Here is a 23,678-nt window from a genome sequence, read left to right on the forward strand (position 1 = left end):
TTCAGGACCGGAGAGACCGCCGAAATCGCAGAACATGTATTCAGTCTTCGTTCTACTGATTTTCAAGCCAACATTCTCCAGTTTCTGTTGCCAATCTTCCAATCTATTCTGGATCTCAGGTCCATCTTCACCAACCAGTACAATGTCGTCGGCAAAAAGCATGCACCAGGGTGCCTCCTCCTGTATGTTCGCCGTTAGAGCGTCCATAATCAGCAGGAAGAGGTAAGGACTTAGAGCCGACCCTTGGTGCAACCCTACAGCCACACTGAACTGGTCAGTGTTGCCGGCAGACGATCGGACGTAGGTACAGGATCCCCTGTACATAGCACGGACTAACTCCACATACTTCCCAGGCAAACCTTTCTCTTTCAATGCCCACCATAACACTTCACGAGGCACCCTATCATAGGCTTTCTCGAGATCAATGAATACCATGTGCAGGTTCTTGTGAGCACGTCTGTACTTCTCGCACAATTGGCGGAGTGCAAAAATAGCGTCCATTGTCCCTCGACCTGACATAAACCCAAACTGATTTTGGGCAATTTCACTCTCTTCTCGCAATCTTCTCTCTATTACCTTCTCCCATATTTTCATAGTATGTGACATGAGCTTTATCCCTCTATAGTTGTTGCAATCCTGTATATCCCCTTTATTTTTGAAGATGGGCACTAGCGAACTACTGCACCATTCTTGAGGGATGGTTTCTTCATGCAACAACTTATTGAAGAATAAAGTCAACCACATACATCCGTCAGTCTTTAACACCTTCCATACTTCAACTGGTATGTCATCTGGACCCAAAGCCTTCCCATTTTTCATACTTTTGACTGCTGTCATTATCTCATCCATGCTTATTTCTCTTACTAATCCCTTATTTACTTGTGCCTCTTGGAGAATACCATTCCAGTCATTCTCTTCATTCATAAGCTTTTCAAAATAAATCTTCCATCGCTCTTTTATTTCCTCATCTCTACATAACACCTTACCAGCCTCATCTTTCATGCATTTGATATGTGTTATATCTCTCGATCGTCTTTCTCTCTCTTTCGTAATTCGGTAGAGTTCCTTCTGGCCTCTAGGGCTGTCCAGTGAGTTGTACAACTTTTCTTGTGCCTTAGCTCTGGCCACTGCTACCGCCTTCTTTGCTCTCCTCTTAAATTCCTTGTAAACTTCCTTTTTTTCATCTTTTAAACTTGTATTCACATTTTTTACAACCTGCCATTCTTTAAATGCCACTTTCTTCTCTCTCAGTACATTTTGCACTTCCAAATTCCACCACCATGTATCCCTATCTATCAGACCTTTTCCTTTCGACTCTCCAAACACATCCTTTGCGACCTTCCTTATGTGCCTGGCCATCTCATTCCAACAATCATCTACCAATTTCTCTTCCATCTCATTCATTTCTATAATTTTCTCCACTATATGGTTCCTAAATCTACTAGCACATTCATCATTCTCTAACATACGCCATCTTGTCTTTGGAGGGGGCCGTATTTGGCTGTTTCTGGGGGAGACACTTAATTTAACATCCATCACCACAAGCCTATGTTGGGCGACTAATGCTTCGCCTGGCAGCACTTTACAGTTTTTGACACAGCATAGACTCCTCCGCCTCACTAGGAAGTAGTCTATCTGTGTCGCGTGGTGGCCACTCTTGTAGGTTATTAGGTGTTCCTCTTTTTTCTTAAACCACGTGTTTGTTATAGCCAGGTCGAAGGCACAGGCAGCTTGTAAAAGTGTCTCACCGTCAGCGTTCCGGTTTCCCAATCCCCACCCACCATGCACTCTCTCATATCCATCATTCTCTCTTCCTACATGGCCATTAAAATCACCACCCACGTAGACTTCCTCGCTATCCTGTATATTCATCAGCAGGCAATCAAAGTCCTCCCAAAACTTTTCTTTCACGCTCTCCTCACAGCCTGACTGCGGCGCATACACACTTACTAGATTCAGTGTCATGCCGTCCACAATCAGTTTAATCGCTATCAGTCTATCATTCGCTCTTTTTATATCCACCACACATTCTTTTAACCTACTATCTAAAACTATACCCACACCATTTCTCTTGCCATCACTTCCACAATAAAATAATTTATATCCTTCTCCGATTTCCCTAGCCCTTGCACCCTTCCACTTTGTCTCTTGCAGGCACGCTGCATTTATCCGTCGCCTTTTTAAAACATCTGCTAGCTCTCTTCCTCTTCCAGACATCGTTCCTACATTCCAACTTGCACACCTCAATTTTAACTCTCTCACACTTCGAGCTCGCTTCTTACGTCGCACCCGCCCGTTCCGGTGCGACAACCCTTGTCCATTTCCCACAGGAGCCGGGTGCTGCCCCTGCGCGTCGCCTGTGGGGTACGCCCTAGCCCTATCACTCGAATGGTTTTTAGTATCCATGCTGCTAAGGGTTTTGGCTTAAGATTTTATGGTCGGCCGCCTGCCTGACACCAACCCTCCTTGGGAATGCTGTCGTGGTGGTTTACCCGCCACCGTGCGGGTAGCCCTAAGTGCAGGTGATATGCAGTGGGCCTTGAATACCCTTAGTCGCCTCTTACGACACCCACGGGTAGAGTTGGGGAGGTAATTACTAACAATTATGTTTTATATATCCTGAATATCAAAAACGCTAATTCCACACCTATTTATAGTCTATATTTTTGTTGTGTGTCTATACAGTAGACCCCCGGTAATCCGGCAAACGTTTGGCAGGGCAGTGTCAGACTATCGAAATTTTCAGATAATAGAGTACCCTTCTGCCTAAGGTAAGACTCCCAATAGTACGGTTTTTTTTTTACAAAAGAGTACATTGTAATCTACTCAGCCATGCATTATCTACATAAGCGAAGATTATAAAAAAATATTCAATAATAATAGACATGTTGGATTACAGGGAGTGCCGGATTAGCCAGGGGCCGGACTACCGGGAGTCCACTGTAGTTTATTATATATAAATAGTAAAGATTCACAAATTTACATTTACTTACACGTACATATTCCATGCGATTTACTAATAGCCCGACTACATTATAATACAACAATTACTACAACAACTATTCCACTAAAGTACTTATATACACATTAATTTTACTTCCAAAGTTGCGATAATAACTTCGCCGACATTCAAAATGCCATTTTTACGATACATACGATACCTAGATTACTTTAGATATCCACAAATGACGTCATTCGAATTCAAGGTCAACGTTGTTCACTTGTCTTTACTCGTGTTAATTGGGAAAGGTTGTAGTCCGGATGATAACTATTAATGTATCGCTGATCCGTCTTATCATTTACATCTTAAAAAAAGTACTTTTACATTAACACCAAGTCAGACGGACCTTCATTGTATACGAGAGAATTTACAATTTCGATGATATCGTTGCGGAAGGCGAGGAAATACGGGTAATTTACTAAAGGAAACGGAAATCGTTTGATACAATATTCGTAATGTTAAATGTTGTTTACAAATACTAATTAGCTGTTCTCGTGTACTTTTTATCGTAATCTCTACTTTTTGTTTATTTATGTTATTGTTTGATACAAAATTCATTTAAACTACGTATTGATATTCGAATACAAATAGCATTACAGTTACAGCATTCCATTAAAGTTCTCGGTGGAATTGGAATTTTATGTATTGTTGCATTTTAACAAGATAACACAACACAAGTATGTAGAAGACCCAGTGGTAAGAACACGTGAATTTTAACTGACCACTGAATTTTCAAGTACTTAATTTGTGTTTATAATTCATCTTTCACTCGGCGGTGAAGGAAAACGTAGCGTGAAAACCTGCAATAATATGTTGGATTAAAATACGCAACTTTGCTACAATCCGCATTTTCCCAGTTCGTGCAATGACCAATATTTTTTTTATATATTGATAAGAGCATTATTCTCCTATATTATAGTTACAAACTAGTTGCGCCCGCGAATTCGTGCCCATTTGAATTTAAATTATTTGGATATTGCAGCGTGACTTTATATATATATATATATAATTCTAAAATAAAAGTAGCCTAAGTTACTCCTTATTACATCAGCTATCTGCCAGTGAAAGTACCGTCAAAATAGGTCCAGCCGTTCCGGAATTTAGCCGAAACAAACAGACAGACAGACGGACGCACAAAAATTGTAAAAAATGTTACGTTAGTATACATACATATGCATTTAGTAAAAAGCGGTTATTTTAATATTACAAACAGACACTCCAATTTTATTACATGTATGTATAGATAAATTCTAAATAGCCTTCAAGCAATGCTCAAGATTTCGAGACTCTAGGAAACTACATGAAACAATTTAGGTATTGACGTTGATTGCACAAATCGATGATCCCCTTGTAGGAAATTTTAAAAGAGATTCGCTTAACATTGCAATGTGCATATATAGTGTTGATCGTGAAATATCGAAAAGGCAAAGTAATTCGATTGATTCGATATTTTTATGTCACGAATTCATGGTGATCGCGTCATATTAAGGCTTTATTTACGAGTATAATAAAACGTTCTTTAAGATGAGTCTTCATAAGAAGAATATTAGTTACTTTTATGTTAAATATGTTCTGATGTCAACGGTAACTGATAATGTTGTCTTGATGGTGAAATTTTTAAGAATAACAAAATTTCAGAAATAGCATTTATTTTAGTCGTATTTTTTTTATTTATAATTAAGGACTGGCAACCTAACGGTGACCACTGTCCATGGACCCTTTACTCACTCACCTTTCAAACCGGAACATAATTATAGTAGCTCTTTAATTATTTTTTATAAACCCCATTTCTAATTTGATAATAGAGCAATTTAGGTATTGTATAAAAATAACGCATGTCCTATTAACAAATCTCAAATTACATTAACATCGCAGATGAAAAATCATGCAATACAGATAAAATTTTATATGTTAAATAAACTATAAATCCAATCAATCCTTGATAATAAATATTTACGGAACAACAAAATTACATTGAACTCAAAAATATGCTTAACACTGATTATCTCAAAGGACGAGTCAACAGATTAAAAATAATTAAAAATAAAACTGACAGCTTTTAAAAAAAAAAACTGGTTGCTGTATTTACTGGGATCAGCTCAGTGTGATTAAAGATAATATTTTAAATAAATGTAAGGCCATCACCATTCATCGAAGCAAACAAAAAGCTGATTTTTATCATTTCATATTTTATGTCAGTCGGTTATCGATAAAGTTTAATCACACCATGTAATTATATTCAGACTATATTTATCCCATTAAAATTGATATAATACGACAAGTAATATTTTTATCGCTTATTTAATTCTTGGTATACCTCCACATAAAATTTAAGTATATACTCACTTGACGTTTAAAAACTATTTAATGATGGCGTACAATTTTAATTTTACTAAAAGGTTTTTATCTTCACTTATTTTGTTAGCATAACAAGATAATACGCCCTTTCTTATGAAAGAAAAGCTTTAATAAAGAACGGGTTGTGACCGAAAACGCATTCAATTTGGATTTGAAACACATTTTATGATTTCCAAGGTATATTAAAAAAATATAGTTAGTATGATAAATTTTTTTTTTATTATATACGAATTTTGTTAAAACAATATTAAAATGTAAATATTATCGACTTAATTAAATTTTAAAATAATTGACTGACCAAGCTCAAAGCCTAAACCTATTGGTCTAACAATACGAAATTTTGCACAGGAATTTCTAATGAAATGTACCTATTTTTCAATATTTATCTCGTTCATTAATATAGTAATTCAATTTTTTTTTTTTTTTAATTAATCACCGTTAAAATTTCGGCCGAATATTACGTCATTTTCAAGTTAAAAATATAGATATTAGTGTCTTTACTTATACTTTTAAGTAAAAGATTTCGAAAGGGATATCGTATCGAGTACACGGCTAGTTAGGAATAAAAATACTAACTACTCTAAAGTAGAACTATTCTCTAAAAATAAACTTGAAAGACATCGCATAACACTATTGTGAAATGTTACAATTTATGTTAATAAATATAACATTTAAAGAATACACTCATTGAAATAGCTTATCACAAAAAAGTATTTAACGTTTCACGAGTGAGATACGAAATGATTTACAGAATAGCACTACAGCACTAACAGTTTATAATTAATCTGAAATGTAACCAAGGAAATGAATGTACGTTGAGCAATGATCTCATTCGATCCAACTCTGATTGCAATATCAATAAAGAAATCGCGTTCGATCTTAATAATAATATTAATTACTTATGAGTATGGCTCGCCGTAGGGACCGCTCGTTTTAAATGTATTTACCATTAAAAAAACAGGCATATCATGGGTATAAAACTCGTACTCTACATCGTTTCCCCTGTCAACGATCAATTGAATGAATTTTATTTTAGTCTACAACACAATGCATAAACGCTTACGGACTATATATTAAGATGAGATATTAAAACATTAAAAATATTTTAGATAGACTGAAGTAACATGAAGTTTAATTTTTAATCTATAATAAATAATAATTGACCAAATCAGAAGTGATTTAGAACATGAAATATGAATTTCAGGTGATATTACTGCAAAAAAAACCTTTATGTTTTTATGTTATTAGATTATAAAACAAAATGCAGAAGATTACTAGTATAGGGAATAAATAAATAATAATAATTGGACAACATCACATACATTACTCTGATCCCAATGTAAGTAGCTAAAGCACTTGTATTATGGAAAATCAGAAGTAACGACGGTACCACAAACACCCAGACCCAAGACAACATAGAAAACTAATGAACTTTTTCTACATCGTTTCGGCCGCGAATCGAACCCGGGTACACACTACTCGACCACGGAGGTCGTCAAAATTGACAATTAGTTAATACGTCAATAATGAATAACGAAAGCCACTTTTGACATATCAATAAAAATACACGTCGTTTAGCACTACCGCGAATCGTTATTATTTTTTCCTTTTGTATATAATCTGCAGTAAGAGTTAGCGTGCCTGCTTAACAATTTGATAATTTTCAATCTTAATTCATCTGTTGCGTGTCAGATTTACGAAATATAATTATGCTCATCATGTTGTAAGCGATACGCAACAGTGCTATATACAGTTATTATAATAATAACAAAACGAAATAACTTTAAACACTAACCGTAATACCATTTATATGATATAGATATAGTCGTAGATATCATTAGATAATAAAAAAAAGTACCAAATCTCTTGCTAGATGTTCTTTAAATAGATGGCCTCGTGTCCAGAACACATAAATGTTAACTGAATATTGGGGGTAAACTGTATTTTTTTAATTTTGGGGCAGTGACGAATAACATCATAAGATAGTAAATGTGTCAAATAAACTGCCCCATACGTATCCATCCGGATTGAAGTCCCGTGGTGATAGCTTCATACTCTTTTCAAGAGAACAGAGTACATTGAGTAGCATTTAACAGGCTATTAATAGTAAATTATTTTTATCATTTAAGTCAACCTCATTAGCAAAAAACAGTCAAATTAAGTGTACCTGAAACAATTGACCAATTTAAGTCAAAATAGTTCAAACGTGAAGTGTAAAGTGATAAATATAAACAAAAATGTTTCAACGTCAATATCTACCTGTAATCTTACTCGTAATGAGCTGTATAGCTGACACCAAGACCGTGAACTACCAGTCGCCTCTCAATAGTATTGGTGGGAAGTCAGGTAAGAAATATAAATAAAAAACTATACATGTACGACTCAAAGGTCCTAATATCTCGCTGTATAATTATTCATATAGAAGATGAAGACGATGATGATGGATTATGAATTATATTAAATCGTGTAGACTTATCGGAAGTAATGCTACATATTAATAATTCACCAAATTATTCACAATGACAGAGCTTATTTGTAAACTGTTGAGGTACATCATTGTGCAAGATGCCCAATCAACTAATGTCAAAACATCTTTAAGGGTCAGTAAGCTAGTTATAACAAGCACAACTATTTATATGGATAAGATCGCGGCACATTGACGTATAAAAAATGTTCCCTTTTGTTGTCATTATCTTAAAACCTAAAATTTATCTTAAATTCTTGCTAAAATTAAATAAATTAACAAGGCTCAGATTCTCTGGATATACATAATCTCTGATTTTTGAGATACTTTTGGTAAGTTTTAATAATTTCACACATTGTTTGTGTTTTGTGTCATCGGCTTATTAGCCGATTGGTCAATATTTTACCAATGATCATTCAGATTAAAGCCAAATTTGATAAATTTACTTTGATCAGGATTTCAGAAACTGGGGGTATGTTTAGTAACTTTAGTAACTAATAGTTTATCGTTATAAATTATAAAACTAAGTCTGTCTTCCTATCTGTCTTAGCGCGTTAAACTAAAAAACTACCGAGAGGATTTAGTACGGTATTAACAAATAGACAAGGTAATTCATGAAGAAGGTTATTCTAATCTATCAAAGTTTAGTGTTCATTGGCGATGATTGTTGATGATAGCTAAAAAAGCATCTCACTGACTGGGAGCTTTAATGGCGTGCACCGTGTTAAGCCATAGATTCATATGCATTACAGTATAATAGTTATGCCTTGTATCCGTTCAAAAGCGGGAGGGGTAGCCAGTTACGTATATCTTAGGTGTCATCACCAAAAAAGATATTTCATAGGATTTCTACATTCCTTTATATAAGAGCTCTTTACTAATAAATGTTTTAAGAAGGTAATAACGCCATTAAATTATTTTACTGAGCTAGAATTTTATGCAAATAAAGTCAAAGGTTGTAACTATTGTTATTGCAAGCTTATCATATGGTTCTATTATTGTTTTTTTTTTGTCGTTATGGTTTCATATTTCGAAACAATTTATTTTAACGGTTTTTTTATGATACGTAATACTTAATGTTTTTTATTATTACTCAGTTGTTTGGTAATCTTTATTTTACACTTCATAATACTTATTTCAAATCTTACTAATAGTTTAATATATTATAATGTATTAAATGATTTTGACGTAACATATAATCGTACTAAATACTCAGTACAGTCTTTTCATTTAATCCAATGAATGAGGAACACAAAGCTATTTCTTTAAATGAATGCGCAATGGAACTTCATTGAGGTTTAATAATCATTTCAAATGATTCATTTTATAATTGACTCTAATTGTATCGTAAAATGTGAATTAGAATTATTATACTCTATGATAATACTATTAATTTAAAAATACATCCACTGTCTTCATCTGTAAAGCCGAAGTTCGATCAAGATCAGACCCAAAGAACGGTGAGACAGCTATCACGGCGACGAGACATAGCTAAAACTGAGGGTTGTGATTTATAATTCGATATATTTTGTATGACAAAGGCAAAATGCTACTATGTCAAAAAGCCTCAAAATAAAAAAAAAACGTTAAGTTTTAAAATAGACAAAGAAGAAGAAGGAAGTTGCAATTTTTTTGTATAATACGTGAAATCCTGTGAATATAAAAGAGTTATGGTCTAGTTATAAAAAATACAATACAGATTTACGTTTAGTTGATGTATTAAGTAATTATTTTTATTAGGAAATAAAGTACTACTTGAATATTTCTTTAAAAAATAATTTAAAAAAAGTCAAATTCAAACTGGCCAGATTTAACAGACCACAAAAATCTTAATATTTTTGCGTGTGCAGTTTAGTTTTGTCTAGAAATTTACTTACATAAGTACCTAATGAGTTAGAAGGAGGTCAAAGTGACTAGCAATGCTTTGCTTAAATAATGTAGTAATGCTGCTGGTGCTATATGAACTTGGGTCAAACATTAACGTACTTTTAGCCTTAAACACATTTGACAAATAGCGCCGTGTCTACTTCATTGACATCATGCTTAAATTTCTTAAACAATTGCACTATGTGACCTTGAAATTCATTGCCTATTTATTTATCACAGAATCAACGTTAGATAAAGTATTCGTCTAATAGCTTTGTATGTTGTAACATACAAAGCTAGGAATTGCAATGTTGATAGTAAAAGGAGGAATAACTTTTCGGAAATATTGCTTAATTGGTTCAGCTAGCGTGTTATCTTGATCGAAAAATAGAATTAAATGTTACAACAGTAGATAAAAAATTTCACTACACGTATGAGTCAACCATACGAATATATTATTGCATCAATATGAATGCCATCTTTATAAACTTTATTATATTATAATACGCATGCGTCATTAAAAACAAATGAATCTTTCTGCTAGGACAACAAGTCTACACGAGGACTTCCCAACGAAACGGGACATTATAGTACACAAGTACGCACAGGAGCGCTTTCCGTTCCCTCATTCTTATAGTCCGATAGCCCGATAATCCTACATGACACATCATTTTAATACCATTAATCGAAATATATTTAGTCCTAAATTAAATTAATGATGATTTTATCCTAGAAATTATAGCCTTACTTGGTCCCGTATGGGTGTATTGCAGCCAATTACCAGATATTCTATCGCCAAACAGTAATATTTGATATCATTGTGTTTCGGTTTAAAGAGTGAAAGAGCCAATGTAAATACAAGCACGAGGGACGTAACATCTTGGTTCCCAAGGTTGGTGACGCATTGGCGATGTAAGGAATGTTTAATATTTCAGACAGCGCCAATGTGGGCGGGAGTGACCTCTTACCATCACGTGGCCCATTTGCTTATCCGCCTACCTTGATTATAAAAAAGCCTGATTATAGGTAATTTGTAATTTTGGTAATTTGTCATAAATTAAAAACTTCAAATGTACTAAGCTTTTCTTAATCATCTTTGACCTTTACTATCCCAATTTCTCAACCATCATGACGGATTGGTCAACATCAGTAGGTCTTCAAATTTGGTAAAAATGCTTCGTTTTCCTCTTCGCCATTCCACGGTTGTTTCGTAATATTCAATTAAATATAATATAGTTATGAATCATAAATACAAATCGGCTCTCACTTTTGATAGGTCTTCATGGTAGCTTACCTTGAAGATTCATTCTGTCGGCAAAAATCAATAATCGTATTCTTACCAAAACAACAATTAAAATTTATACCTAAGTTAAAATAAATAAAATTTTAATTGCTTATTATACTTTTAATAGGTGTTATTTTCTGGAGTCTGAACTCTTTCCGTTAGTATCGGAGTTGCCGTCACATCGGATTATAAGAGTTAGGGAATAGAGTACTTGTGTGTGCGCACACACTTGTGCACTATCCAATCCGTAGACGTCCTTCATGACCCGTCGACAGACTCACTGCATTTTGGGAGCCCATAAGTGAGATCCCAAAATCCAGGCTTGACTAATTTAACTCGCCTACCACGATGACGCTGTAGGCCATTATAGCCAACAACATTACACATTTCGAAAAAAAAGCTGATATCCGCTGATATTGACCGCCGTGATTAAAACGCCGCCGCCGCCGTCGCCGCCAGACGACATCATCAAATATTTTAATTGTGAATCATGACTAACTACTATTACCAGATATTATATATATACTATATAATATCTGGTAATAGTAATATATATACTATACTTCATACTCATTTTTCTTTCATCACATTTTAATGTTATACTACCATACGAAATGTTCTTGCATGTTTTGTATAACCGGTGATTTTTATTTACAGAATGTTCAAGTTGCAGCAGCGAAGACGAACTAGGCGTAACGCGATGGACAATGCCTCTTCTGAAATCAGGGGAGAAACGATACTATCTTGGAATATTCTTCAAGGTAAATAAACACGTATTCTACAATAATAAAAACATTTTCCAAATTATTTATAAATATATAGGAGGTATTTAGTATTATTACAATTTTTTCAATAAAATTAGGGATGACCCCAAAAATACTTAAATTTTATAGCTTTTTTTAAGATTAAATGCGCGCGATATTTTTTTGTTTAAATTATTCATCATTCAATGTATATGATGAATTGCCCAGTAATGATTTATGATACGCATATTTAATAACCTAACACGACTTTGAGTTGAATTATGATTTCTTAAAAATGACCTTTTAGGAGCCATAAATAAAGAAATATATTACGTTGCATGACATTTCGGTATAAATAGCGTAATATAGCGTAATATTATGGCACTTGAGTTTAATAGCGTAATTATAATTAATGTTATTGTAAGATTATCAAACTTTTCATTGTTGATACGTTCTCATACATTTAAAGCGAGGAAGTCTTTCGACCTCGCTTTTAATGTCCTGTTTGATGAAAACGCGGTCATTAGAACAAGTGAGTGTTGTATTTGGTTTTCACACTGGCAACTTGGTACTTTCCGCCTTTAGAACTATGAAAATTTGATTCTGTTTAACCGTTTTAGAGAAATTTCGAGAAAATAAATAAACGTCATATTTTTACATAAAAACTTTCAACCCTTATTTCCCTATTGTCATTTAAATATATTATTAAGATAGAAATATTGTTTTAAATAACCCAGTACTGCACCGTACAGTACCCCAACACATAACAGTACGGCCGAATAGATCAGTAAATTATTACGTATTTATAAATATAATCCATTGCTTCAAAAACGCAAATCCATACAGTAAAAGTGAGTTCGAAACCTCTTTACAAGACAAATTAAAAAAAGAAAAAACTGGCCAAGTGCGAGTCAGGCTCCTTACCATTATCTATAAAAGCAGTAAAAAATCATGTCTATTGTGTGGAAACCCCACTTAATTATTTATTTTATTATGTTTTTAGTATTTTTTGTTATAGTGGTATCAGAAATACATCATCTGTAAAACTTCAAGTGCCTAACTGTCACTGTTCATGAGATGACGGAGAGACGGACGGACAGCGGAGTCTTAGTAATACGGTCCCATTATACCCTTTAGGTACGGAACCCTAAATATGTGTATAAAAATATAACTGGAACATAACTGTCACCTAGATAAAAACTTTCTCTATTATTTTTATAATATATTTATTATAAAATTAGTTCTACTTCATTATGTTCATTAAAACAACATATTTAAATATCTTATTCAAAAAAGCATAAAATATAGCAAAACAATATCGGTATACCTATATTAATTCTTAAGACACGTGTAATATTGTCATTATGTTGACGTCACAAGTTATGCAATGCGCGTACGCATCTCGAGTGGTCGCGTGGTTTGATCGATTATCTGCTTTCTCTTTTGAACGAAACATTTTAACTAACCACACCTCGTACTACTACAATGAACGGATGTACAATTATTGTCGTAATATTTTATTTATCTTAAAGTTTGATTGTATATAAAATATATTATTTAAGCCAAATTGAAATTATCACTAAGCAACTTTAATTAAAATTGTATAAAGCTCATTTATTTTAAAGTGATATTAAATCTTTTTAGTAAAGTTACCCAGTCTGTCTGGACGATGCAGGATATTGGCTTATTTTTGATACCTAACACCTGACAACCAACCACTGTGATGCGAGCGAAGCCGCGGCTGACAGATATATCTCTACGTCTTATATATACTGTTAATAGTTGGTAATTCTATTATAAATTAATTAGAAGGTAATACGTTATAAATTCCACTGGGCATATCTCCTGTTTAGACGTGTTGCAGCTTGGTATGTAGATTGATATACTCGTGTCGTGTAGGTTTCCTCACGATTTGTTTCTTCACTGACAATATCGAGAGTATATTGAACACGTGAAATCAGAATTACGAAGCTGAATTTTACCCTGTGATTTTAGATTAAGATTCACGTGTATTTTTACATATTTAATGTATTCGGACAAAGAGTAAGTTATTGCATACGCTTTATATTTAATTATTATTTATTTTCTCACAACGAATATTCACACGTTTTATCCACTGAGTCATTGGATCGTTATAAACATATAATTATTCCATTTTTGTCGAACAGATCGCTCGCTAACTTTCATTCATTTTTTAAATGAACATCCGCCTTTGATTCCGTTTGCTACGAAAGTTATAGCACTTTCAATATGTACTACCTATTTCATATTATGTTGAACGAAATTATTTAAGATGTGATTATGATTAATTGTCCATTCATGTTTTGGCAAGTAGACTGTTAATGTTGTAATAAATATATTATATATTTGTTATCAAAATTTAAAATAACCCTGTAAAGGAAACAGATTTAAAATCCGTTAATAAGCGGGTCCCGACGCTTTTCTTTAATTTGTATACGTACATATATTTTGGTTCCAAGCTAATTAATTGTCAGTGTTTAACACACATACATACATAATTACTTTCACAATTGTAATATTGGTACCGATTGAAAGCTCAACATACTTCGCAATACGTCAATAAACCGCAGTTTCCAATGAATCCAAAATTTTATTTATTCAGAAAAAAGCCCTTAAATACGGTGTACTCCTTGACTTTGTGTGAGCCCGTCTGAGTTCCTATTTACCGTCATAATATATTCTGCTGCTAAACAGCAATAGTTTATATTTATATACATAAGAATCATGACCGCGTGGAATTGTGGCAAGAATGCAAGCAGCATTTCGACTTATATTTTAGTGTTTTGCTCGTAATAGTGAGTGAGCCGGTCCAATGTTTCAATCCTTGTAAATCATAAATTTTCCCCCAATACAAAGTTAGCTCCGCCCATTGTACCGGAAGTAATATCGCGCTGCAAAATGTCACGGAAACTATGTAATGTCCATTTACACGTTGTTCATGTTGGTCTGCATTGTAAATTGACGTTTAATTTTATTGCCATATCAACTAACATATCATAGCTATTTTTTAATATTTTTTTAATATTTCATATAAGACAGAGAAACCTCTTTTGAAGTAAATAAGAAAATTGATGCATTTTAAATATTTATAATATTTATCATTTCATATGATTATATGAAATTTTACATAAACAATAGTTCATCAAATATATTTATGAGTTTCTCTACCTTTCTTTGCTGGAAGCAATTTTCCGAAAAGGTTCCGACTCTACCACGTTTATCATCTACGTTTAAATATCTACGATTCAAAAATGCTTTATTGGAAAGTTTACTTAAATAAAATATATTGTATTTGGATTATATGAAACAATAAACATGAATTCGCTAGAAACGATAGAGTAAAACGTGTCTAAGAAAAAGTATTTGTTTTGATGTTGAAATAAAACACGATTATTCCACAACATTTTCCTCAAAGAATATTTCTTACGTAACAATATTACAATGGTATGCATTTTACAACCGTAAATAAAATTTATTTGCCTAAATTGAATGCTTTTGCTATAATGGTACCTCGACGCAATCACTAGGTGGTAATCTTGAGGTGCGGAGAAAATAGATTTTACTAAAACCGGCTTGGAACAGTGATTTTTTATGCCTTACGATTAGGAAAGCATTCATTTATCATTATTCTTACCTTTGAATTTAGAGTATTCTTTAAAATTATCTTGCAATATTTTACATAAAAGAACAGAAAAACTATTTCAATAAATGTAAGCAGAATATTATAGTTAAGGAGATTATCATGTCAAACATGGCATAGTCGTTATCACACTTGGTCTAATTAATCAGTGATATTAAAAAAAAAAACTATAACCTAATTTTATTTACGACTAATAACGAATAATTTTAAATATGACATAACATATTGAATTCTCAGAAAATATTTAATTATAATTATAAAAGAATTTTCGTAAGTGTCCAAGTATACTATTTCAAATTAAGAACTTTTATCGAAGTAGCCAATTAACATAACCCTTACTTTCTGACAGGGTTTTGAATTCAGAACTCACTACATCGATTAGATTCGCTGCCTACGTCACAGTCGCAGAATAAATATTTACTAAAGAATATTTACAAAGTTATTTCTCTAAGCAGAATGTAATTTAAATGTCTTTATTGTGTATATTTTATACCAGTTAAGAACTGGTTTAAGATTTATCATGCATCAGACAGATAAACTATTCCGAAACGCAATTTGCAATGTAATTAGCTTTGTTTTCGTAAACGATAGCCTCCGTTTCAAAACATATCATCTTGATAATGAATTGCCTAATTCTATGCAATGTAAATTTCAAGCGGTACTTTTAGGTTATCAAAATAAGAAAATGTCACCTGACAAATTTAATTAAAATAGATTTGTACTGTAGATGTTTTACATGCAGTATTATAATACAATATAAAGCTTATTACATCTTTTATTTCTACAAATATTATAACTATATGAACTCATTTTTTTTTTCCATTAACACTTAAATTACGTAAATTACCAACCCGCATTGGAGCAGCGTGGTAGAATATGCTCCAAACCTTCTCCTTAAAGGGAGAGGAGGCCTTAGCCCAGCAGTTGGAAATTTACTAACTGTTAATGTAAAAAAAAAAAAACTAACGTAAAGCATATCTAAACCTGTACCCTAAAAAATATCTATTCAATCTTGTCCTTGTTAACTCAAAAAAACACTACAGATTTTTATATAAACAAAATTTAATCTATTTTGATTTATGAAATATTAATAACATATCAATCATATCTGTTCAACATTAATTATTATGAATAAAAAATTACATAAATGATTTATAAAACTGTACCGACATTCAGAGACCGCACTAATTGAATAATCTATAATTACATTAGATTTTAATTAATGCAAGAATTAATTTTAATGATGTTATGTATAAAGTCCATAATCCATATATGTTTAAATGGATGTTATGTCTTGAGTCTTTACTATATTAAAAAAAATAAAAATAGTTACAGAAAAAATCATAGAAAGATAGCATATTTTCTTCGTTGAATCGCAATTCCGATTCGCTGGGCAAAAAATAAACCAGCCCTCCTGTCATCAGTGGAGACAAATAAGACGAGTCGTGATACTTTTTATAAACGTTTTTGGACTATTATTCCAAGGTCCAAGGTCAACTGCAAATGGGACAAAGACATAATAAGCAATATGAGATGAATATTTCGATCAATTATTTGAACAAACAAGGAGAATAATATTTTCTAATTTGTTGAAACTCGCCCCTACACGGCATTGCTGTAGGACTATTCTGTAGCAAGAAACTCGAATCTCACCTTGATATTGAGTATAATAATTATAAAATTTACAGGATACACGTACCAAAATGGCGTATAAGTTTAAGTCGGTTGTCATATTTCACGAGTGAGGTACGAAGTGAATTCTTACAGAATCGCACTGCAGTGCATACACGATACCTAAATATACATTTGAGCACAACGAATATATTTTAGCGCCAAGCGTATAATATAGTCGTATAATATACACGTGTAGTTTACAAATATCTTTACAGAGTCATCACATCGCATACCAGCCATTAGCTATTTATAAAGTATAATTATATATTCAAGAAATTGTTCTTGAAGCAAAATCGATTTTATTAAAGGACATGTTATAAATACAGGTAGGTATTTTATACTAAACACAAAAATAATTCGTAATGTTTATAAGTTATTTTTATTTTTTAAGCCAACCAAGTGTGGTTTGAGTTCGCATATCATGTGTTCTTCATTCTGTAACTTTAAAAAAATCAATTAGGGTATTTTTTGCCATATAAACCAAGTATATTTAAAACAAAAGTTAGTATGAATTTATACTAAATGATGCCATTACTTTAATAAGATCGTTTATAATACTCTTATCAATGTATAAGTGCACACTTAAAATAAAGTCCAAGTATACTTTTACTTTTTTCCTTAATTAAAGGAACAAAAGTTAAATTAGTTAACAAAATGAATCTTCATAAAAACCGGTTTTATAATTATCAAAGCGGATGTCACGTCATAAAAAAGCATTGTAGCTTCAAACACTTTCATTTCACATTACAAATTACATAAGCATAATTAATGAGCTGAGAAATTAAGCATTTTGGTAAATATTTCACATTAGCCGGTTCATACCTTCTTACATAAGTGGCTCACTTTTTAAATATAATAAGTCCTGTAATAGTCCTAAGCTAGACAAAGGCCTATCGTTATTTAAAAAAGGAGGTTTCAATAAAGGTTTAAAACTTATTTTCTTTTACCACAGAGCTCGAGGTAAATTATAAACATCTTACCCAGATTTTGTAGCACCTTCGGTTAAGAAGACGTTCTATCAATTAAATCATCTCGGCCCTTTATTCTCATTAAATGTGAATAAATGTAAAAAACGAACTGTGACTCTTGGCATATTATATTTTTATAGTTAGTTAGTTAGTTAAATTCATTTGGTAAAAAAATCACGTATGACTAGTGTAGGTGGGCGAGGTACATATTTGTCCATGATCTAAATAACTTTTTATCGTATAATTGTACACCTAAAGAAGCTGGGTACTTTTCAGAGTGAACTGGCAGAAGTCGTCAACTAAATAAAAGCGTTATGCCTCCAGTCGACCTTTATCTCTCTTTCTCTTTTTTTCTCTCTCTGTCTCTTTCTTGTATATACGGTTTTATTTAAAACTTATTTTTTTATATTGCTTTAGTAAAAAATTAATTTCTTTTCGACCGTTGTAGATTTATTTCAATGTATCTATTGTTTAGTTTATAATATAGAGTGAAAGCAACTTCATTCTGACTAGGTGTTTCATGACAGCACTCGTTTTTGGTTCGTTTTTTTTTTTGGAAAGCTAAAATAGGAGCAACACATGGAGGTTTCATATAAATTGTCATTATATTTTTATTTAGTGTTTCTTATCTTCAAGAACGCGTTGTCCGTACCTATGATTAATCTATGTGTTATCACTGTATTATTATCTAGTTCGGTATTTTGATGTGCCTGCAGTTTTTTATTTCCAGGTCATTTTAAAGCACTTTTCGCAAATTAACAGAGGAAAGTTTTATGTATAATAATGCATATTACAGTAGAGAAAAGCCGATAATTTATTTTGATTAATATAATTCATATCCGGATAAAGTCAGCAATATTTATTTTTATATTGGCGCTTCAATCTAAAAGTTCTATATAGCCAGTTATTATATTAATTTAATATTAAAAAAAAATTAAGGTAATTAAATATGTCTTTTCTTTGTGTCTGTGTATAGGTGTAAAAATAACATATAACTTTCTAGTTTATTGGCATGTAGCCAATTCAGTGTCAACTTTCCTACTTTGAATCATCTAATTTAGGCTGTATGTATGTGACCTTTATGAATTTACCGATTTATGAATCAAGTCCATACTAATACTTTCGCAAAAAATGCCTCTACACACACACACACACACACACAAAAACATGACTGATCGATAGAATATGCACGCAAAAACTTACTAAATATTCTTCATATGTAACGGGTATACTCGTACATAAAACAAGAATGAGCATTTACATGTCAAAGTTATAAATATTTTAACTCTACCATTAACTATTAATATTAGTAAGGATAAACCAACCTAAAACAAAACGTGTCAGAATGCTGATTAGTATTAAAACTCTATGTGAAGTAAACTGAAAAATTATAAAAAAAACCTTATCTTTTTAATTGGTCCGACCCGGGATTTTAGCCCAAGACCTCGAACTCTGCAGCCATAAAAGCAAGCTTAACTAACTTTTTTATTATTTTATAATTGAACCACATATATTTATTCTTAAATGTAATTTAGACTAAAATACCATAGGAGTATTTTTTTGTTAAGCTGTAATTGATCTATATTTTTATTGTTATAAGTTCCTAAATAATTGCTTTTAGTGCTATAAAATGTGCACAGTACTGAGTACATAGCAACGTATTTTATGCAACTAATATGTACATTCTTTGCGAAGTATTTTAGATAATCTACACTGCTTGATGAAATTCTATAGCCAATCAACTTGCAATAAGTCCAATAGATCGCGCAAGCTACACACTAAACGTGTTATCTTTCACGCCAATATAGTTGTTAATTCGAAGCTGTAAAGCATGTTCTGGTATGATATAATTATACACCTATCTACAGTGTTAGTCGCATATTAAACACTCGTTGAAACACGACCCACTTTCTCAGCGTGTGACGGGAGACGATTTGGTATTTATTAAAAAAGAAGCGGTCTCTCAAATAAGTAAGAATGAATTGTTGATAATTTAAGAAGCTAAATGATAGGTTTAACCTTGAGAAACAAGGTTAAGAATTGAAAAAAAAGTTGATATCAAAATTATTCAGTAAACATATATACAATTCAAACAATTACTTTTTTAGAATATAAAACAAATATATTGTACATAGGTTACACAAAAACTTTTATTCTTTAAATTTATAATGGTTACTAATTTGATTTTAGTTTGATAATACTAATAATAGCCAACTAGCAGTTTTAATGTTTCCTATAGTAGAAATTAATAGTAATAGCAATAAATAATAAAATAAAGCTATCGAGTTTTATTATTTTAATTTCCATATTCATAAATAGAATATACTCAGCGTAGGATTTTTTTTTAAATATGTTTTCGTATTCAAACTTCGAACATAATGTTTTAATAAGAATACTGGAACTCAAACAATCTTGTTTAGTAAAATTTATAATTGTCTGCGCTTATTTATAGCTAAATTTTGCACACTTCGTTACTTACAGCTCCAGTAAATTTTTAAAACTTTTTGCGCTAAAGGTGTTTCACTGAAACGTGAAATCGACCTTAAAATTTACTCTCATCGCGTCAAAGAAGTTTCACTTGAAAGAAGTTTTTAATGCATTTTTATAACTAACTTTTCTTTTTTTCAGGCGAATTGGTTCAAAGCTCAGCAGTACTGCAGATTCCACGGCATGCATCTCGCCTCTGTTTCGTCACAGGAAGAAAATGATCGACTAGAGAAATACGTCAGGGAATCAGGTAATATTATATTGACTTTATTATTTCCACATAACTATTCATCCAATAATTAAAGTTAACAAAAATAATTTAAAGTACAGTCTGGCCATTAAGCTAGATAATAAGAATAATGTTAAGGATGGTCAGCCTTCCTTGAGTCGTTAATATTTACACAGAAAAATTATATCAACCTTTAAATGAGAAGGTTTGTAACTTACTCTACTACACAACTCCAATGCTATTACAATGTTTTCCTTCGCCGCCGAGAACGAGATTAATTATAAACACGAATTAAGCACTTGTAAATTAAATTGCTTGTTCGAGTTTATAACTGTAATGTTCGGTTAAGATTCACATGCTCTAGCCACCGAGCTTCGGTCACTTGTACTGATAAAATATGAATTGAATTTCGAAAATTTGATCTGTGCTCTCATTGGTATGTTTGTAAGCACACATATAATAATTGATCTTGATTGGCTTATAATGTAAATACGTTACGTATAAGATGCCTTTAAACAGCACATTTTAAAAATAGTTCTAGCCTGTTACATTCGTACGAAGACACAGTGTTGCCTTATTTTATATCATACTAAAATGGTAATATAATTAAAAAAATAAACATATTTTTTGAAAACTTAAAGAATTGGGGAATGAAATTTACATTATAAAAGTTGGGTTGGAGATATTAATATACCTAACATAGCCTTCTGGCGTACTGTCGAATGTACAATCCAGATCAAGGACAATGAGATTTAGACATAGACAATTATACTACTTTTTACTTTTTGTTATACTTTTAACAACATATTGTTTTTGGAATGATTTTGCTGATTATTTTTGTGTTGCGTTAATTAAAGCTAAGTCTGATCTAAATTTCGGTTATATTGGGTATTGTTCATAGATTCAGTTTTTTTTTTACGGACATATAAATAAATATTTAATGCAATTGCATCCGCTTATATGTATGTATTTGACTATGGCCTCCCCAAAAGATCAAGGGAAAAATATGAAAGTTCTTAATAATCGATTAATTGATCTTAATAATATGAGTCACAGTTATTAACACAAACAAACGCTCAGGAAAAAAATATAATTAAATCTATATCTATATTTAATATTTTTTTCACATTAATCATGTGAAAACTTCTGAACGTAACGCTATGATTTGAGATTTTCATCGTTCCCCTTTTTTAACTGTCAATATAAATCCTTGACCAAAAGTAAATATATAATCTATAGAATTAGGCCCTCACGAGAATAGATTAAATAAAAAATTACCACTGGTTCGAAATATACATTAACAGTCTAGCCAGTTTTAATGTTTGAAATATTTATAGAATAATATTAAATCTTACTAGATATTAAGGCGTAGCGCAATAATATTTAAATACAAATAAAGGTAAAGATCAGTTACTCAGTTTCAACTATAACATTTAATACATGTATCTTTATTCTATATACAGCACCTAAGACGTAATATCATAGTATTCATTCCTGTCCCATAAATAATATGAAAAGGCAAACAATATATTTTGATATAATTATATATTCCAGGTTACGGCCGCGAGCATTTCTGGACATCGGGTACTGACTTGGCTGAAGAAGGCAACTTCTTCTGGATGGCCAACGGCAGACCGCTCACATTCGTAAACTGGAACGCTGGGGAACCCAATAACTTCAGATACGAGAACGGAGAAGAAGAAAACTGTTTAGAATTATGGAACAGAGACGACAAGGGCTTGAAATGGAACGACTCACCTTGCTCCTTCGAAACATTCTTCATTTGCGAAGTTCGATCCGATTAATGTACACGTATACATTGCATTACGACACGACATTAATATCATTATGAATGCCTTGAATAATCAATGAAGGTCACAATATAATGCATTAAAATATCTATAAACTTATTCCAATCTATACTTACCAGTTGTAAACATTTTAATCTTATTTCGGACAATGGTTTTGTTTACGTTATCATTTTAAATTTTTTCGTGTCGATTCCAATGTAATGTTTTTGTTAGTTTACAATCGCTATGTTGTGATAACAGACGTACTCTTAGTGTGCTAGATTTCAACTTCTAATTATGTATTTTCATCTTTATTATTTAAAAGTAAAATATATTCCACGTGGATTGGTCAGTAAATAAAAACAATTCGATTGTAAAATTCAATAATGTTCAATTTAATTTTAATTAGATTTTAATACAGTTTCGGCAACAAAATGATATTTAATTTATATTTACTTTGATGATATGTTATATTGAATTGAATTGAAGTATAATATACGTATATTATATTAGAAAATAAGTTGGAATCAAAAAAACGTATTTCGTTCTTATAAAACGGTCACTGCCTAATGATCTTGTTAGGATAAAATCTCTAAGCCTAGAGTTCAATGGGACGCGAATGTGTCCATAGTCAAACTTAGTAGGTAAATACAATAGTTACCTTAGCAATATCTGTATAAATAGACGTAAGTACCAACAATAAATAAGATAAATTTTACAACGTATTTTCATTTTTACTACAAATTTACTGAATTTATTTATTTATTCCAATATTTAATAGTATTGTTTCGTTTACACATGTGTATATACAATCGTATAAATGTATGAATATGAGATACTACGATGAAGCCAAACGATCATATTAGGTGTATAATTAAAAAGGGATGGACGCAAAAGTCTTTCTAGTAGTAAATTATTATGTATATAATTTAAATCTTTATAAAATAAATTAATTAAATTCTAACTGTATGACTTATTGCAAAAAAAAAAGTTTTAAAAATACTCTCATAGTTTGAAATTCACTGACTTGATATATTAAGAAAAATGTAGCAGTTGGCATTAGAATGTAACATTTTTTTTAAATTAAAACTAAGATGTTTTAGAATTAAAAAAAAAAATTACACATTAAATGCAAAAAAAACAAATACAGCA

The 23,678-nt window shown here is 31.7% G+C and overlaps 2 protein-coding genes across 2 annotated transcripts in view; one reads left to right on the forward strand and one right to left on the reverse strand.

Annotated features, from left to right (window-relative positions):
* Positions 1 to 22,856, forward strand: part of LOC125069473 (C-type lectin 37Db) — a 28,744-nt gene extending 5,888 nt beyond the window's left edge. The window contains exons 2-5 of the mRNA XM_047678975.1: positions 7,489 to 7,705; positions 11,632 to 11,735; positions 20,649 to 20,757; positions 22,291 to 22,856. Coding sequence (XP_047534931.1) covers positions 7,597 to 7,705; positions 11,632 to 11,735; positions 20,649 to 20,757; positions 22,291 to 22,541 — 573 coding nt within the window. The 5' untranslated portion in view covers positions 7,489 to 7,596 and the 3' untranslated portion in view covers positions 22,542 to 22,856. The remainder of the gene's footprint in view (positions 1 to 7,488; positions 7,706 to 11,631; positions 11,736 to 20,648; positions 20,758 to 22,290) is intronic.
* LOC125069528 (craniofacial development protein 2-like) lies at positions 1,583 to 2,406 on the reverse strand. The gene is made up of 2 exons (XM_047679048.1): positions 1,782 to 2,406; positions 1,583 to 1,686 (listed from the first exon to the last, which is right to left on the reverse strand). The coding sequence occupies exons 1-2, from the start codon at positions 2,404 to 2,406 to the stop codon at positions 1,583 to 1,585; spliced, it is 729 nt and encodes a 242-aa protein (XP_047535004.1).
* Positions 22,857 to 23,678: the final 822 nt, after the last annotated feature.

This window comes from Vanessa atalanta, chromosome 15, assembly GCF_905147765.1.
Source record: "Vanessa atalanta chromosome 15, ilVanAtal1.2, whole genome shotgun sequence".
NCBI lineage: Eukaryota > Metazoa > Arthropoda > Insecta > Lepidoptera > Nymphalidae > Vanessa > Vanessa atalanta.

Excerpts from the sequence above, each read along its gene's own strand:
- LOC125069528 (XM_047679048.1), bottom strand. The coding sequence starts at position 2,406 with ATGGATACTAAAAACCATTCGAGTGATAGGGCTAGGGCGTACCCCACA. Across the intron at positions 1,687-1,781 it reads TGGATATGAGAGAGTGCATG|AAAAAAGAGGAACACCTAAT; the intron begins GTGGGTGGGGAT and ends ACGTGGTTTAAG.